The sequence below is a fragment of the Mus caroli genome, unplaced genomic scaffold (genome assembly GCF_978045245.1).
Source record: "Mus caroli unplaced genomic scaffold, Mus_caroli_1 scaffold_13, whole genome shotgun sequence".
Taxonomy (NCBI): domain Eukaryota; kingdom Metazoa; phylum Chordata; class Mammalia; order Rodentia; family Muridae; genus Mus; species Mus caroli.
The window spans coordinates 111,943,737-111,963,778 of record NW_028227268.1 but is presented as its reverse complement, the minus strand read 5'-3'; the positions used below and the strand labels follow the sequence as shown (position 1 = coordinate 111,963,778).

Here is a 20,042-nt window from a genome sequence, read left to right as displayed (position 1 = left end):
GCAAAGTTCTAACCTTTGCCTTCCCATGGTGTCTGTGTGCAGAGGAGAAACCCCTCTTATTACCTTGACAGTTTCAGCCTTTAAGTGCCCAATGGCAGCAGATCCTGAGAACGGATGACTTAATGAATGTACACCTCTCATAAACTTCCTGGCTATAGTAATGCCAATGCATGAAGTTCCTGACTGTTGTAATGCGAACGATTGTGGATTATCGGTGTGTGGGACTTTATAGAAAATGCATGCAGTGAACACCTAGGAGAAATTAAAGGTATTGCCTTAAAAAGTGGCATGATGGGAAAATGGAGGGAATAGACCATAGATGACATTGACTTTCATGCAGTACTCAGCTTGGAAGATCATCCTCAACTTGGATTCAGGAAAACATACAAAACCAATTCAAGGACCGTTTATAATGAGAATGTATTTAAATTGAAAGAGAACCATGCATCTTTTCTGCCTTTTCCAAAGGATTTAATGATAGTCCAACTAGGATAAAAATAAATTTTATACAAATATATAAAAACACTAGAAGCAGACTCTTAAATGTTTTCACTTTAACATGAAGAGATGGGTAATACGGAGTGGAATAAAAACTTACTGACCTTCATGTTTTGGATAAACTGTCCAGGACCTTATGGTGAAAATTTACCCATTTATTTCAACGTTATTGCTTGTTTTGTAGTATATTGCAAATTTTCAGTCATCATAGGTGGGCATGGCTACATTCTGCTTATCCTTACTATCATACAATTGATCTGATTTAAATATTCTATACCTGACTCTTGTAGAAGCCTACCTTCTTTATTTAAGGAGGTGTGAGCTATTACCCTTCAAATTGTAATAATTAAACTTAGTTGCAGTTTTCATGCAAAACCAAATTGTCTAGTTAAAAACAGCTCTTAAGTGGACTGCTATGCTTATCATTTAAAATAGATCTTCTTTTTTATGCTGCCATTTACTGAAATAACATAAGTACCTCATTGTTTTCATTCTAAGAATTGTGGTAACCTAAAGAAACTGCAGATAATTTAAGGCATTTAAGAAAGGACTTTTACATTGGTTATGATTTATGAATTATTTTTCTTAAAAATCAGTATACTGTATCTTCCTTGTTAGTGTATTTAAATTAAACATCTATCAATGTTTATAATTTATCCCAACCCAAAAAGTACTTATTTCTAGTTTGTTTGTGTGTATCTCTGTGTGTGTGTGTGTGTGTGTGTGTGTGTGTGTGTGTGTGTGTGTGTAGGAGAGAGAGACTGTATATGTATTCACTACATCAACTTCGGTATATTCTTTAAGTTACTATCTTACCCACAAAATATGAACATATTAAATTTTTACATATACGTGTGTGTGTGTCTGTCTGTGTGTGTGTGTGTGTGTGTGTGTGTGTGTGTGTGTGTGTGTGTATTGGTTTCCTGAGCATTGGAGAAAAAGGTATAATGGAAATATTACTAGGACTTTTTTCTGTGGTTTGCCTAAAGAATTGCATTATGATGTACATAATAAGTAGTTCCGTGAGCTATGGTTCTACCTGTTGCCAAGCAGCAAAGGCTCTTTTTGTGGGGTTATTATTATTATTATGTCCTATTTCTATACTGGTCTATCTCCCTCTCAGCAGAAAAAAATTACCTTAAGATTTTTTTAAATGACTAACATTTAGAAAATTGAATTAATTTTATGGTAGATTAATCCTAATCTTCCATTACTGGAAATATGGGTTTTTAATAGTTAAATGGTAAAAAAAAATTATCAAAGGAATTTAATTCATAATCCTCAAAAATGATGAGACAGTACATGGATTTGGAGGTCAAAACCATGCCTGGGAAGATCAGTATCCCTAAAAGGTTCGCCTTCTCAGAAGGAAAGGCTATTGAGCATCCAGATTACCCGCACTACAGTAACCTCTTACAGAAAATGAACATGCCCTTTGTGAAAGGACTTGAAGACAGACATAACTGTGACAGATTTGAAAAGAAATCCAACCCTACATTTTTAAAACATCATCCTTATCCGCCTTCAGTCCTGCCAGACTATCATCTTCACTACCCCTATCCCCCACCATATGGGAAGGCATATCCATTAGCACCATTGCGTGATGATGTGCCCTTGGGTGACCCCTGCTCAGGATTTATGAGTCCTGGTGGAGATGCTGATTTAAAGCCTGACATAGGCAGAGCCATACCAAACCTGGCGAGTTTCCATGATGTGAAACCTCAAAATCGAGTTCCTAGACCAGACAAAGGATTTCAAACAACAATAAAAAGGCAAACAATACTTGCAGAAGAACTAAAACAGGATAGGAGGTGGAATTCCAGGAAAGTGCCAGACATTTCCATCAAGGCAAGACTTGGAGGTAAGTAAAGCAACATAACTTTTATATGTTCTTCAAGTGACGCAAAGGAGAATGAGCTTGAGATTTTTTAAATTTTTGCAGTTAAATTGACATAAAATGACTGAACAAATTATTTTCAAGTGGATTTTAAGAAGGCCTTCTTACAAGTGATACAATGTATAAATCTGCTTATAAAACACAAATGATTTCTTAAATTTAAGTTTAATTGGTCAATAGCAAATATATTAACAATTAATTTATTTTAATTATACAGATAACTTATTTTACAAAATAGGATCCATGTGTGGTAAATTGTGTAAAAGCTTCCCTCATTGTTTCTCTCCCTTATAATCAACCTGCTGGTTAAAAAGTTAGATTACATGGACTGAAATTAAATGGAAAAGATTAAAGTAAATTGGATAAGAACAGGAACCAAAGCGAAGCAAACCCCTCATAAGTAGTGGTATGCTTCCGATGGCTGAATTATTGGTGTCACTGTCATCTGTACTATGATTCTCTGGTCAGAGATGCAGTGAAAAATATCTCCAAAGGAAAACCACAACTATTTCCTGTGTAGGGAAGTGTGCATGGTAGGCAGGGAAGGTGTAATAAAAGATTAACATCTTTGACTATGGGAAAAGGTCAGAGCTGGGGTGCTTTGGCTTGCTACTGTGTCAGAAATTGCAGGATGCTTCCAGAGTTCATCTTTAGCTCTCACCTAAAACCTTAGAGGATAAAGAATGACAATGTGTGATGAAGGACAAGGCCACCACATGTCTGCACAGTAGAAATGCATTCTATCTGACATTCTGCCCAGAGATGGACCATGAAAAGGGTACTCAGCGTGACTCCAGCCTCACTCTCCAGCTGGTTTTAAGCTGGGCGAGGAAACCTGGAAAAGCATAAGCAAAGGATGTGTTGTGCTTTTCATATATCATTCAATTTATGGTTGTCTTAAAACAACCATAGGAAGTTCCGGAGTTATAGAATACCTATATAGAGTATTAACAAAGTCAATAGATTTTAAGAGTTGGTTATCTGAAAATTCTATCCAGGGAAATATGCTACTGATAATCAAATACAACAAATAGTAAACACTATGTTCTTAGAAATTGAAAAGGAGCTTGAACTCATAGTTTAATACTAAGAACCCATCATTAAAAGAAATGAAGTTGGCTGAAGAGATGTCTCAGTGGTTAAGAGTACTGACTGCTCTTCCAGAAAATACAGGTTCAAATCCCACATGGCAGCTCACAACTGACTATAACTCCAGTTCCAGGGGACCTGACACTCTTACACCTAATCACATAAAATTAAGTAAATAAAAATTTTAAAAGGAAAGAACGTCTTGTATAATCACGAATACTAATCAGGTAAGCAGAAAACTCCAGTCCAATCTAATTTCAAAGGCAACATTGTCAGTCAGTTCTTAAAAGTAGTTCTCACCCTGAATTCTCATTCCAAGAGACTTTAGGCTGAAGAAAGGACTTACTAAAGGAACTAAATTACCAAAATGGTTTTTATAAGCATGGCAATAACAACTTAGAAGCAAATTTAGAATTTATCTTGGAGGTATATTTTACTGCCTGATTAGAATAAAACCTCTGTGTTTAAGCTTCAACATAAATACAATATGGGATTGACTCCCATCTTTATCTGTTATGTGACACGGATCTACTTTAAAAAATCTCTGTCTACCTGTGTATCCTTACTTATAAACTAAGGGAAGTAATTCATTTCATGTTACCAATGACCGTTTTATGATTCATGTAAAAATAATTAATGTGAAAAACAGAACCAATGTGGCCAGATAGCATAAACTAAGCCCCAGAAAATTCAGTTGCTTTCTATGTTAATTGGAAACAATATGCATCTTACAAAATTCTAAGAATTAAAATGTATAATGGCCAGGAAATTTTCTGGAACCTGAAAGAATATTCAACAAATAATAGCCATTATTATTAATGATTATCTTCTAACAGTTTCAAAGAGTAATACTTGAGATTTGTGGATTGAGTTCCACATAATTTTCAAGTGTTTCAATGACTTTGAAGATCCTAGAAATGTTTATTAGTCATAAATAACTAGTATGTCAGATTTCAGGAAAAAAAATAGATTCACATCCCCAATAAATCCTGACAAAGAAAGAAATCTTAGACTGTATTATACTACATTCAGTATTATCTTTTTGTTATTGTTAATTATTTATTTATACCCCAAATGTTGCACCCTCTCCCATTCCCCCTGGAAGAGTTCTTCCTCTCCTACCCCTTCTTTAACCTCTGAGAGGGTGCCACCCCCAGACATCTCCCCTCCTTGGGGCATCAAGTCTCTACAAGAATACACATTCTCTCCCACTGAGTCCAGACAAGGTAACCCTCTGCTACATATGTGCCAGGGGCATCTGACCAGCCCGTGCATGCTGGTCTTTGGTTGGCTTAGTCTCTGGGAGCTCCCAGGGGTCTAAGTTAGTTGGCGCTGTTGGTCTTCCTATGAGGTTGCCACCCCCTTCAGTCCTTCCCATAACTCTTCCACAGGGTTTCCAACCTCAGTCTAATGCTTGGCTGTGGGTATCTGCATCTGCCTCAGTTAGCTGTTGATACAGCCTTTGTAAGGACAGCCATGTCCTGTCTGCAAGCATGACATAGCATCAGTAATAGTGTTAGGACTCAGTGCCCACCCATGGGATGGATCCAAAATTGGGCAGGTTACTGGTTAGCCATTCAGTTTCTGCTCCATTTTTCCCCTACATTTCTTTTAGACAGGAACAATTTTGGGTCGACATTTTTGAAGGTGGCTTGATGTTCTCATGCCTCCACTGGAGGTCCTGTCTAACTACTAGAAGTGGTCTCTTCAGGTTCCACCCCCCACTTTGGGGCATTTTAACTAAAGGCACCCACATTGAGTCCTGAGAGTCCACCTTACACCAATCAGAATGGCTAAGTTTAAAAGCTCAAGTAACAGCTTATGCTGGGGAGGATGTAAAGAAAGATGAACAAGCCTCCATAACTAGTGGGAATGCAAACTGGTTCAACCACTTTGGAAATCAATCTGGCAGTTTTTTAGAAAACTGGAAAAAGTTCTACCTCAAGAGTGGTTGGTTGCAACAACAGTCCCTTATTTCTCACAGTTATAGAGGATGAGAAATCCTAAGTCAAGCAGTCTGGAAATTTGACGCTTCATGAAGCCCTCTTCCTGTTTTGCAGATGCTGCCTACTCCCTCTGTCCCTCAGGCAGCAGAGAGAAATAGAAACCCAATGCATCATTGCCATTATGAAAGTAATGTAAACAATAATGTTACGTGTATAATAGGTGGTTGATAAGCATGCTGGGTGTTTAATCTGCATGCCATATACTTGGCTCACACTTCGATAGTCTATAGTTTCGTCTTCCAAGTCTGATGACAATAAAAATGAAAAACAGTCAAAATTGTAGAGGAGGAGAATAGGAGGAGGAGGAGGAGAAGTAGATGAAGGAGGAGGAGAAAGAAAGAAAGAAAGAAAGAAAGAAAGAAGAAAGCAAGCTCTATTTGATATGAAATATATTCATTAAGCTGGGAAGGGAAGTTACCAGAGTGGAATTCAGAGATTCAGAGATGACCACTGATCACCTGGGCTGTAACAAGCCATCCCTCATAATCTTTTTCTTGGCAACATCTCTGACTGCATAGCTCCCAAATTTTAACTTCACCATTCCAGGGTTTGTACAATGGATTAATTCCTGGAGCAAAACTATGATTGGAGGACAAAGAAGGCTGTTCTGTTCCTAGGAGATCACAGAAGGATTATCTCTGGAGACTACCAAAGTTGAGACAGCATGCTCACTTCTGTTGGTCACCGGAGTAAATCGCAGTAGTTTCTGAAAGTTTTAAAACACTCTAATTAAAACACTCCAAAGATATCCATTTACAGTTTAAGTTCAAGGCTTTTCTGTGCTGAATATTTTGTCTCTAGTTCTTCCACCTTCCCCACCATTCCTTCCTGATACTTTGTACAATAGCTGTGACTAACACTCTGCAGTTTTAATAGCAGTATACTTTCATAGACCAGGGTACTGTACATACTGTTTCCCTGCCTGGAACAACTGGTTTTCATCCACTTCCCCCTTTTTAAAGTTTACATCCTATTTAATTTTCAAGATTAGATCAGTTATCATTTTCAAGAAGATGTTCCTAACTCCTGACGATCTGTTTGGACCAGATAGCCCTTTTCTGCAACCTCACAGAACTCTGGACTGCATTCTTGTTGCATTTACCACATAGTGGTTTTCAGTACTTGCATGCATGAATTTTCTGCTTGATCATCATTACCTCACAACCACATTATCCTTGTCATCTTGAGATGCCCATAGCTTCCACTTACAAGACAGCAAATACTTTGAAAGCTATATTTTTGTAAAACATCTTACATGGATAGTGTCATCAGATTTCTAACCTATCATTAGATTGATTAGTATCTAGAATTGGTTTTTGCTTATATATATATATATATATATATATATATATATGTGTGTGTGTGTGTGTGTGTGTGTGTGTGTGTGTGTGTGTGTGTGTATACACAGATTCCTAGTATTCAAAATTCCTCCTACAGAAGCCATTTAAACACTGAAGTAATTCTCTGGCATGCTTTAATTTTCTAAGTGGATAAATCCCAAAATATTGTGTCTTCATAACAACTCACATTGCACAGACTATCCCTACACAAATCTCTCAAAGATCCAGTAAAGTAATTAGATAATTCATTATAAGATGTCTAATGCCATGTATTATAGAGGAATGTTGGGGGAGTTGTTTAGTCAGAGGTCACCCAAACTGCTTTTAAAGGAGGTTGATGTAGATCTCTCTTAACTCTTCAGACCACCGCCACCATCAAAAACAGAACATATTATGTTACCAAATGTCTTTATGTTAAGCTGTGATGCAGCCTTTGGATGGGAATTGGCCTTTCCACTGCAGACTCACATGCTTGCCCTGGGTGGGTCATGCTATTCTCCTTAGTCTGTGACTGTGTGACTGAGGAAAAAAGAGCAAAACATCTAATCCTTACCCCCATGCTGACACTGAGCTGGTCATGTTCCTTACAAAGTCACTCTGCTGCAACTCTGAAGGAAAGCTCCTGGCTACTCTCTCAGATGCTTATAGACAACACTTCCTTGAAATGAGACCACAAAATTTATTGTCCTCTTTATTTTGCTTTTTTGGAGCTAACTTGTCTTTTTTTAAGGGGGGTTATAACAATCCATATATGATCTTCAAATCATGGATTCTGCATAGATTCACGATCCAATGGGGCATAGGCTCATGTTACCATGTGATAGGATGGTTTGCCTCCAGTACACTTCGATGTCCTATTTCCCCAGAAAAGAGTTAGAAATGGCTCAGATAAGCTTTATAATGGAACAAGAAGTTTTATTTCCAATTTTTTTAAGCTGAGCATTTTACCTAGAGACCCACATTTCCTATATGTGGGGTAAATTAATCACTATTATTTGTTTCTGCCTTAATAAAGTGTAGTGTAGCTGGAGAAATGGTCCTGAGAAGCCAGCAGTATTCTGCTTGGCTTACACTCCAGGTGAATAGATAAGCTGTGCTTTGTGCCTTCTGCTGTGGCTACAGTATTTGCCACACAAAGTGGACATTGCTTTCGTATAGATGAAGATACCCAGCAATTCCATGTGACGGACTTAGATTCTAGGTCTTTGCTCTAACAGAATTTAAAGTTTGTAGGTTTGGTCAGTAAACACACTTTTTGTTTCATTTGATGTACACAGCTAATGTGGGAATTAGGGAAATGACCAACTAATTCAGAGTACACTGAACTGAGTGCAGGGTTGTGATCAATTATGACCCAAATTTTAAATTGCAATTTTAACATGTATTTAACACAATTTGGGCAGCATCAAACTAAGCCTACAATTCCCAGAAGCCTTGTTACAGTTTAACATACATCAACTAAATATTTTTAAAAGGTATCACTGTGTGTGTGTGTGTTTTTTTAACCTAAAGTGCATGAATTTTTGGTTTTCAGGTTGGACAAGCCCATCGAAAGTTGTTCCTGTACCAGTCCATGAACATGAAGTAGGCACACTAAGTCGCATATATACCTTTGACGAGGAGGCAACAAGTACAGTAAGATGGGCTCAATACATAGTACTATAGAATGTAGTTTGTTTCTATCATTGTTTGTGTGCTTAGTACTTTCTTCCCCAGAGGAAAAACTATTATTCACAAAGTGCATCCCTTTTTTTTTTAGCTTTTAAAACAAACAAATAAAACACTTTAGTTAGTTTAGATCGTACCAAAATGTATAAATAATATATCAGCAATCATAAAATGCTTCAGCTGGAGAAAGAACTACTTTTCACATAGGGGCCATTCTAACCATATCCCAGTACAGCACATAATAACATGCCTTACTTACTATTGCATGACAAGCCACCTCAGATTGGTGGCTTTGAAGACCTATCAACATCATGCTAATATAAATACCTTCAAACAGAAAGTGCTCTATTGAATTGTTATAATTTAATTGTTCTTTTTTAATATGTAGGCCATTTTTACATTTTGTAGCCCATGTCATTATGCTAAACAAACCAGACTCAAAGACAAGAATTGCATGCCCTGTTCATACTTGCTCTCTCTCTCTCCTCTCTCTCTCTCTCTCTCTCTCTCTCTCTCTCTCTCTCTCTCTCTCTGTGTGTGTGTGTGTGTGTGTGTGTGTGTGTGTGTGTGTGTGTGTGTGTGTGTGTGTGTGAATTGAGAAATTATTGAACTCTTGATCAGGGTGTCAGGGCAAAGATCATAATTTTCATGGCTTCTAAATAAAAAAAAAAAAAAACTGTAAAAACAGAGAAAGGAAATGGTGTTTCCAAACTGAGAAACACAATTCACAGATTTATTGGTGCAGCAGCAAATTAGACATGGTCAAACAGATTTGATATAAATAGATAAATCTATTTTATTATTTATTATTTTTATTATTATTTTATAAATCTATTTTATTATTATAATGTCTATTTATTATTAGCACAAACATACAAAAAGGTAATAGATTTATAAAAAAGTCAAGCCACTTGTGAAACCATTAGCAAGCACAGAGACGGAAACAACCACTGGTCAGGCACAGGACCAACTCAGGCACCATAAAACCCCGTCTTCTCACCTGGAACAAATGAGATTCCCCCGAGAGAATTATTTGGGTGCTTGCTTTTAAAAATCAGGTACTCAGTGAGGGAAAGGCTTCTTGGTCATGACCAGACTTGGGTAATCTCAAGGAATGAAGATGAGCATCATTAGACATGATTACATTAAAATTAAGTTCCTTATGTATATGCTCTGATTTCCATGTCCTGATTTCTCAGGTCTAAACACGTGAGCCCTCTGTAGGGCTTTAGAGAGCCATGTATGGACTCGATAGTACAGTAATACAAGCTAATACTGAGACCTGTGTTTTAATTCATTGGATTCTTTACAAGTTATGAGATAGCTACCACTGTTCCCCATTTCTGACGGGGAAACCAAGGCAGGAAGAAGTTATTTAACTTGCTCAAGGTCCTAAAATCGGTTACTGGTGTTAAGTGGTGTTTGAACCTACTTAAATCTGGATCCAGAGTCCTCGTTATACAAGCTCGTAACTGCTGTGCTCTGCTACACACTAATTGTACACTTGTACAATTCTGCTGGGCCCCACAGATGGTATGGCCTCTCCACAGTGCACAGGATCCTACATAGCAAAGAAACACCTGGTTTTGCTTGTCTTGGTTGTTGTTGTTTTTGAAACAGGCCTTGGCCTCCTCTGAATGCAGTGATTACAGGCAGAAGCCACCATGTCTAGTTTATCATGTCTTGGCAAAGCTGTTGACTATCCTGTATCGTGTCCTTTCCTAGACAGTATTTTTGTCTGTAGATGAATTAGGGCAATTCTTGCCCATGCTACCTTGTCACAACTGGGACAACTCTATATAGAGGTTATGGTGCTCAATATCTTTGAACCACGAAGGAAGTACTGTTGGAAGCAAACACATCCCCTAGTCAAAATATTCTTCTATTAACAATGACATGACTTTAAATGTCATATTCTGTGGGTTTCTGATGCTTGTGAAGACTACCTATCTATATAAATTATAACTGAACTGTTAAACCTTGACTACTCTTAGCTATTTCTATTGGAATAATATTAAAAGCACCTTATTATTAAATCTGAATCTAATGTAACCATGAATTTACTCTCTGGCCCTTAACTTCCATTACTTAATCATCTTAAACAGTTTGTAATAGTAACTATTAGATGGACTGCTACAATGTCTATCTAAGAGTAACTATATTAATTTCAAATCTTGTATCAATAAAAAACATATCAATGAAAACTTCAAATCTGTATTAATATATACAATTTTGCATCAGTATAGGAAAGTATAACTTCAATTTTGTATCAATTATAAAGATTTTTAACAATGTAAATTAATGGCTATACAATGCTTTGTTTAAGAATGAACTTAGAAATCTATCTCATATATTTTTCCCTGTTCAAAATTATGATTGTTTCCAAATTATCCCTTAAAATGACAATCTATCTATAATTTATAAAAATAACCATAACTAGACACTGAAACCCAAGGGATCAGGATGACAGCTCTCTATAACTTCTCCCTACTGAGTTAGGGTGATGAATTTTTTAAAGGGATGGGGAGGAGCTGAAAATTAGAAAAATTGTTTAGAGTTGAGAAAGCTAGCTTTAGCATCGTATCTAGTCTCTGTATGCTTAGAAGGCTCAGAGTTTGACTGAAGTTCACACTGGCTTTATTTGAAAGGCTGGATGAACTGAGTCCATCAAGAATCAGTAGCTATTCTTGAAGCTGTTTTGGAAGCAAGTCTCTGGAAACAGTATCAGGAGGCAGGGGGCCAGAACAGCAGGTCATTTTAGCATCCCTGTGGATGAATCTTGTCAGAGCTGTACATTTTGTAATATATGAATCTTACAACCAAAATTTTAGTACTATTAAGATATTTGTATGCATTGTGTAAGGGTATAGATCAGTTAAGGATAATATTTTGTTCCTTGTCCAAACAGATGAAAGACAACTCTCCTTTTATGAATTAAGTTGCTCAATAACCAATTGTAATAGATCCTCATTCATGTCATGTGAAGGATGGTGTGGTGAATCTTAAGAATTCTATAACCAACAGGATTTATTTTAGCTGAAGTTTTGGCTAGAGACATTTTAATGTCTAAGCCAATTATAGGGTTGTTCCCATGTGGTGGAACCAGCAAATCAAGTTACCTGTCCTGTTTGATTTTCTCGAATTTTGGTGGGGTTTTTTGGTGGAGGTGGTTGTTTTGTTTTGTTTTATTTTGTTTTGTTTGCTTGCTTGCTTTTTAGCCAAGATCTTTAGGTGGTCTTCCCATGTCATATCTGATCCATGTCACTCTAAGAGGTCCAAAGCCCTTTCTTCTTTCCTATTAAGATAATATATAGAGTCTCTTTCCCATAATAATATGTCTTTGGTCTAGTAACCCAAAATCATCAAAGGTATAGATTAATTCAATTTAGCAGCCTTCTTTCTCTTTAGAAATGTTTTATTTTAAACTCTCTCCCAGAGAATTTTTAATATCATAACCACCAACTTATAACCATGTGCATTTTGATAAAGCAATCTAAACAATTATTATTATCTATTGCGACAGTATTCCTTCACCATCTCCTGCCTTGTTCTTACATGAGATCAAGGCCTAAGTTTCTATTATCTGTCTGAGATGAGGTTTTTTTCTCTATCTCCTGCTCTTGACCTACATTTTAAGATCAGAAGTTTCAATTTATTTGTTTATCCATGCATACTTAAAATCTCCCTTCTATGGAATTAATATCTTTTTCTATTTAACTTCCTTGCATAGTATGTAGTGCTTATTACTGTCTAAAATTTGGATCACAGTAACCATCTTTTGTTTTGCTATGTTGAATATGAAGAAACTGTAAGAGAAAGTAGAGATGTTTGCAGTGCAGATATTTGTGGTAATATTAGAGTATTGTGTGTGGATGTTATTAGTATCCTGTTAGGAATAATGTAAAAATAGTTCTGCTTCAATAATAATAGAGTTGTCAAAAGTACCCAAAAGACATTGAGAGTTATAAGTCAGGATCTATGCTGATCAATTCTAAGGACACCAAGAAGACACCAACAGAAGATGGTATCGGGAGAATAATTTCAGAAAACCACCTAGGTAATAAATCTGAGGACATAGACTCCAAAATATTTCCTAAAAATCATAGCATATAGAAGCAATGACTTATAAGGTCATAGGCAGAATATAGAAGACTGTATGTCAGAAAAAAATTTCAAATTCCAAGGAAAGTTTATCAGAATAGCAATGGCTTACCTAGATGATGATCAACAAGAATATGTGTCCCACAGAACATGATGAAACATGAACTTGGGGTACTCCTAGAGAAAGTTTAAGCACACACTCAGAAGCCAGTTTCCCTTATGAAGAAAATGACTGGAAAGATGTTGGTCTTTAAGAACTCTAATTGTTAAGAGAAAGAGTTCCCAGTCCACAAACTGAGAGTCATTTTCATATTTAAATTAAGGGTTTTCTCTGAGATTTATTAATTTATGGCACAGAACTAGTGTTATGTTGGAAATACTTATATTTTAGAAAATAAAATACATACAACTTAGTCATACAATAACCATTAACTTAAAGAGATACAAATATTTCATTTGTGTCAGGAATAGCATCTCTTATCACATCAAATTGTTCTACATAAAGTGATTATATTATAAAAATATTTATTCTTTGTCCTATATACCTAAAATCACAATTTGATAATTTCTATAGTATAACAATGTGTGTTTTACTGCCTCCAAAAGAGTATGGTAAGAAAAGCTGTGCTTTTTCTGAAGCAGTAATCTTTCCATGCACCATTGGTATTTATTTGAAGATTTTTAACTCATAAATGGAGTTCTAGAACACTCATTATTATTTTGGTAAGACACTATTGTAAAAGGAAACTTCAGAATAATAAAACTTTATGAATAAAAATAAAATTTGCTAGAATCTTGGTAGTTGGTTATGTATAAAACTGATAGCATTTGTATATAACAAAATTTATGAACTAAATACTCATGTATTTAAATTTAAATTTTAATTTATTTGTGTGTATGTGTGTGGTGGGGTTGTGCAAGTGCCTGTGGAAGCCCTAGCAGGGTATTGAATTCCCTAGAGTTGAAGTTACAGGCTACTGTGAGCCACCTGATATTGTTGATGTCAATGTTGTAAAACAAACTCCAGTGTTCTACAACACCCAAGATGCATGCTTTAAATGTTGAAACTATCAATCCAGTGTTTCAAGGAATAAAAATAAATAAAGTCAGGGCATCTAAAAAGAAATCTATGCCATAACCTCCAGGGAAACAAAATACAGTGATAGTCTTGAAACAGCCGAAACAAGAGAGTTCTCTAAAGCCATAGCAGATGGAAATTTGACCAAAAGTAGGCAGAGATAGAATCCCATCATTGCTGCAATCCAAGTCAGGCTGCGACCACTACTTGACCACTCTGCCACTTAGAATTTTATTACACTTGAAGAACATTAATAATTCAAGAGATTGTTGTCAAGACCATACATTTTATCCTAAAGCAGACAAAAACTAAAGAAAATATTAAGGTATTCATTAGTCAGTAGGAAAGGAGACACTGTGATCAGAGATACAGGCAAGAGTCAAGAGCAGAAATATAAATGCATGGTTGATATAAATGACTCTATAAAACAATAGCAATGACCTTGTGGGGTATTAAACACATACATATTGAATGAAGATACAATTGAATAATTAATCTGAAGGAGGGTCAGCAGTTAAACATAACTTTCCTAGGAAAGAGTCAAAGTACTAGTTATTTTTAATCCTTGAAAATATGTGTTCACATTGCAATTTGTAGGTTAAATACAGGAGAAATAGACAAACAACAGAACTCATTGAATAATGGGAAGCCAATGCAATCAAAATTAAAATAAGATTTTTAAAAGGCATGTAGGTCATAGAGGACATATAAGGTAGTAGTTTCAAACTTGGAGTCAGCAATTATGTATTTCCTATGTTTGGTTAAAAAAAAAAAAAAAACAGACTGCCTGAACGCATGGATATAAAACATCTGATTACCCTACTAGAAACAAAAGCATATACAAGATATTAAAGCATCATGGAAAATGATATATTAGATCATGAAAACTAATGCATGCATGTACTTTTTTCCAGGAGTATTTATACAAATAACCACAGACAATGTCCTAAAACAAGTCTCTACAAATTATATCTTTAACTTACAAACTCCATGGTCTTTGAGCATAAGACAATTACAACAGAACAAAATACCCTTCCAGATTATGTATTTGGAAACAGAATGGTGTGTTTATGGATGATCATCATCAGGAGAATAATTCAGAACCGTAAGAGAAGCTAGAAGGTGTTCATAAGGAAATGAAAATGTCCTTGTGAAATGTGTGGGTGGGAACTGTAATCAACCCTGACAGGACTGCCTTTAAAATGTGTGCTAGAACACAAGAAAGCCCCACAATTCAATAGGCAAACAAGGTACATTTCGTGAAATGAGAAAAAGAGTAAAAATCAATTTAAAAAACAAAGTACAGGAAAGGAAAAATAAGGATACAGAAAACAAACATGCGATCGTCAATGTTACAAATTGGTTCTTTGCAAAACTACTTTGAGACCCTACTCCTCTGGGAACACATTCCCCTATGCTGCCAGATTTGTCAGTCCTTGTCAGAGCAGCTTCTTACTGCAAAGAGTAGGGGTTAATAGAAAGTCTTTACCATTCAAAGTACGGAGAATTTGTGACTGTGAATGCTTAGCCTTAGATGGATATTTACCACAACCCACCCCCACCAAGGCTTAGGAACGTCACAGAAGCAGTGGAGGAGGGAGGATGTAGCCTGAAGGGGAGAACCGCAATAAGGTGCGGTCCTCTGGGAATGCTCACAGCAGTTGTGGGTACTGATAAGAGCACACAAGATCAAGCAAGGAAATACTTTCAGCGTGAAAAGGGAGGAGCTATTAGGGTCCCACCCCTTTGTAAGGAGCAGTTGACAGTTGATGGCTGACTACAGAGAAATTCACCTTTATCTGGGGACGTGGTTACTGGTAGGTTTCCCATGTCCCGGTGGATGACTGGAGTGTACTATAAAAATATGAAAGGACATGAGATTGGAAGAAATATGTGTTGAGCAGAGCCAGGTGAGATGGAGGGAAGAATGAAAGTGAATATGATCAAATATTTCCGTGGCAGCTCTACAAGTTCGCACTCCCTCCAACAATGGAGGAGTGTTACCCTTGCTCCACATCCGCTCCAGCATGAGCTGTCACTTGTGTTATACTGATCTTAGCCATTCTGACAGATGTAAGATGGAATGTCAAAAGTAGTTTCGACATTAGGCTCTATGTCGTACTCGGTACATAACACACAAAAATGGAGATGCATAAAAACTTCTTCAATCTGATTAAGGCAATTCCTCAGTTGATGTCCGCTCTTTTCTGGTGTGTCAAAATTAGCCATATCAATGACGTAATGGAAGATATTTTTATAAAAATGAAAAGACTGGAAATCTTAGCATAGAAAAAGAATGCATTTAAAGAAAAAGAACAAATGTAAATTACATAACTAAAATCTTCAAAATCTTAAAAGGCTCGTGGGCTTAATAACAAGAGTGTAACCAGGAGAAATAGTAACATTACGAAACTCAAACTTATATAAGTTATTTATTTTTATTTTAAACTATTTTAAACATCAAGTTTAAGGGAACATATTAAAAGAAGGGGAAAATTAAAAATTAACAGAAAATATAATATACTGTGAGAACACTTTGAAAGCCCTGCATACACTGAATGAAGTTGGAAATTTGTAAGAAAAGAGGAAAAAAAAGTGAAAAAAATCTGGAGAACTAATTTCTGAAATTTTATTAACTTTACCAAAAGACACACATTTGTAGTTGACAAGACTCACTGTATTTTAACCAGTTTCCATGACCTGCTTATGGTCTTTAGCTATGGCCTTTGTCTTCATGGTCAAAACTGGCATGATGTGCTGAATCCTCCCATGTGCTGTGATGTAGTCTTCTGCCTCCATAGCTCAATTTCATGACAATTGTGACTAAATTGTGCTGTAACAATAAGATAATTTTTCTCAATCTATGGTTACTTGATGAACAATTTAATTCCATCTACAAAGTAAATTACCCTTTCCCAAGTTTAGAATATGGATATATTTGGGGACCCAAATGTATTGAATATATTGAAATGCTAAATAAAGAACCTTCTGAGTAAAGAAAAAAGAAGAAAATAAATTCCCAATAGATGTGCCTTATAAGAAACTGAATAATGAAAGATTTTTCCTTCTAGTGTATGTAAAAATCCAAACTTACTATTAAAACATACATAACATTGCTCCAATAGTTTTTTAGATAGTATAGTCTCTAGAAAATTACAATGTGTGCTAAGGGTGTAAAATATAAGCAAATGGATTACTAGCTGGATTTTGTTTTAAAGCAGCAACAGCGAACAAAGAACAAGAGACAAAGACTGAAGCCGGGCGTGGTGGCGCACGCCTTTAATCCCAGCACTCGGGAGGCAGAGGCAGGCGGATTTCTGAGTTCGAGGCCAGCCTGGTCTACAAAGTGAGTGCCAGGACAGCCAGGGCTACACAGAGAAACCCTGTCTCGAAAAACCAAAAAAAAAAAAAAAAGAGACAAAGACTGAGAACTTACATAAAATCCTACACCTGACTTCCATATGGTAATAGTTACAATAAAATACAGAAATCATCAGAAGATAACTAAGCAACACACACTACACTATCTACAAGAGGCTAACTATAAATACAAGATGCATACACCTTAAAAGTTAACCAGTTAGGACTGTTGACAGCTTACTCAAAGTATAGACAATCTGTAGCAGATCAAACTAAGTTCCAAGACAAAAATTGTTACAAATATAAAGGCCCTGCTTGTGATAGATTTATCAAGAAAACATGAGGTTCAAAAGTGAAATGTCTAAGACATATGTAGCAAGAATTAACAAACCTCTAAAACAAACATGGACAACTTCTGTGCCATTTAGATTATGACACTACAGAGTTCACTTATAATCAACAGCCAGATTATATATTTAGGGAAAAAATATTTCAAAATTGAACATATTTTCAATTGTTATTTGTGGGTCAAAGAGGACTTTTAAGAGAAATTGAAAGTATTTGGAACATGATAAGACATAATATATTTACTTGAGTACCATGCAATTAAGATTTTGCTAAGAAGAAAATTTAGCTTTACATGATTATATTATAAAAGAAGGAATTGATATGTTTTAATCTGAGGATATGAGAAAATGACAAATCTAACTAAATATATGAAAAAGTAAAGCACATAAAGTTAAAAATCAATGAAATGCAGAATTTATATACAGGATAATTATTTTAAATTTTAATTAAGTTTATTGGGGTTTTTTGAGACAGATATGTAGTCCTGGGTAGCCTCAAACTTGCTGTGTGGCTGAGGCTGGCCTTTTATTCCAGATTCTCCTATCTCCACATCCTGAATGATGGAATTATAAGCATGTGACCCCTGCCTAGGTTAAGAAAAAATTATAAAGTAAAGCATGGTTGACTACCTAAGTGTCCATCTACAAATGAATGGGTAAAGAAAAAATGGATATATGTACATGCACTAGAACATTATTCAGCTATAAAATGTAGGTGTGCTATTTGCAACAGCATGAATAAATCCATAGAACCGTACACTAAGACAAACAAACTAGGCACAAAACCAGAAATATTTATATCCTTATATATGTGAAGAATCTAAGAAAGCTGTAAAAAGTGTATAGAGTAGAATAGGCATGCGGTAAGTATATAAAAATGGAAGATACTGATCAGAGTATACAATATGAAAATACAAACAAAAACATTGAGTATAGTCTAGAGACAGGATGCATATCATGGTGATCATAGCTAAGAGTCCTGTGTTATTCACTGGGATTTTAAGAAGAAACCAGATTTTAGTGTCTTTAACACACTTAAAGGGTAACTGTGGGTGGAGATGAGTGTGTTAAAGAATCTGAGTTAATTATTGAACCATGTATACAGACACATAGTTTACATCATTATGTAAATCTTGAAGAATAAGGAAATTCAGAAAACAAGTGTATAAGAAATATAGTAATTCTATTTATGCTTGGTATATCTTAACTTCTTTTTCCTGTTATAGGATGATAGTGAACCACTTGTCCAGCTAGACAAGAAATATAACATAAAGGATTCATTTTACAAATCCTCGACACAGAAGTAAGGTGTTTTTTTCCAATGAAAACATTAAAGTATATTTAACAAGAATAAGGTAACAGAGATTCCATGCTGGCTACAGCCTGTCACCCCTCATGCCCTGAATGATGCAGATATGCTCCATACTTCAATTTCATTTCTTCATTAAAATTGAAGGATCCATGTAATGTGAGCACCAGTAGACTGGAGTCTTAGAAATGTGCTTATTAGATGTATATGATGTCGCTACGAATTATATTGGCTACCTACAGCTAAACATGGAGAGTAATTTGTACAACCACTAGACTCTGCTGGAGAAAACTCAGTTTTCATTTGCAAGCAGTTATCAACTGGAGATAGCTTCTGGGTTAAGGTTGGGTACTTGTCTCCACTTCCCCTCCCTACCCAGCCCAGGCCCATGCATGTCTCTGTAAGTTCATGTGTCTGTCTGTGTTTAGATGCCTTTGTTTCCTTGATGTCCTGAACCCCTTCTGGATTTTATAATCTTTCTCCTTCCTCTCCCCAAGGGTTTCATAAGCCCTAAGGAGAAGCATTTGATGGGGGCATCCATTGAGGACTGATTGTTCCAAAGCTGGAAATAATCTGGGTGATTGGAATTGGAGGATAGGAGGGAAAATGAAGGTTGCCTACCTGATCCCTGTTCCAAAATCCATTTTCAAAGACATAACATTTATAAACTGGATAGTCTTCCTACCCCGGTGTGAATATGTACTTTACATATTCTTTATTAAGTCTATATTTAATAATTCTCAGAGCTTATGAAGATGTTCCTTGGGACAAGATGCTACCACCAAAACTTGACCCAGAAGAAACAACCGTGGAAAAAGCTGCCGACCACATCTCACAGTGTTTTTCACTGAAAAGATATGAAAGACTACCAGCCATAACCCAGGTTAGTGAGCATTCCTGACCATGGTGCCTACTTCTTGATATGACTGCAACTCAACTCAAACTCAATTCACCGTGATATTCTATTGTTAGGATTAAATATGAAAGTGGTATGATCATAAGTCATTGGAAACTGTAAACATTTCCTCATTGTCCATACTGAAAATGTTGACTATTTAATGATTTCTCCCTCAAAGCCATTTGTAGTGGCTATAAATTTTGAAAATTACAGAAGGGTGTTAAATAATGGAGACACAAAGGAGTCATTCTTTCGGGTAATCTATGCTGAGCATACTTCTGGAAATGAGATCTAGAACTTAGCTGTCCAAGCAGAATAGGAAGATTTGTAAGTTGTAGCCTGTTGTCTAACGTCACCAATTATGTGATAGCCTAGTACACAGAGCTCTCAGAGAGATGGCCACTGATTCCACTGCTGAATGTTAAAAAGACGTTGTCATGTGAACTATTGG

General features: G+C 36.0%; 1 protein-coding gene across 2 annotated transcripts in view; it reads left to right on the top strand.

Moving 5' to 3' along the window:
• The first annotated feature begins 1,628 nt into the window (after positions 1-1,628).
• The window catches only part of Spmip7 (sperm microtubule inner protein 7), a 49,894-nt gene continuing 31,480 nt past the window's right edge, over positions 1,629-20,042 (top strand). The window contains exons 1-4 of one of the 2 annotated variants that reach the window (XM_021177968.3): positions 1,629-2,359; positions 8,365-8,465; positions 18,611-18,687; positions 19,438-19,576. In XM_021177968.3, the coding sequence (XP_021033627.1) occupies positions 1,786-2,359; positions 8,365-8,465; positions 18,611-18,687; positions 19,438-19,576 (891 nt within the window). In that variant the 5' untranslated portion in view covers positions 1,629-1,785. Of the gene's footprint in view, positions 2,360-8,364; positions 8,466-15,283; positions 15,495-18,610; positions 18,688-19,437; positions 19,577-20,042 lie in introns of those variants that run through there. The other variant, XM_021177969.3, reaches the window with a different exon arrangement.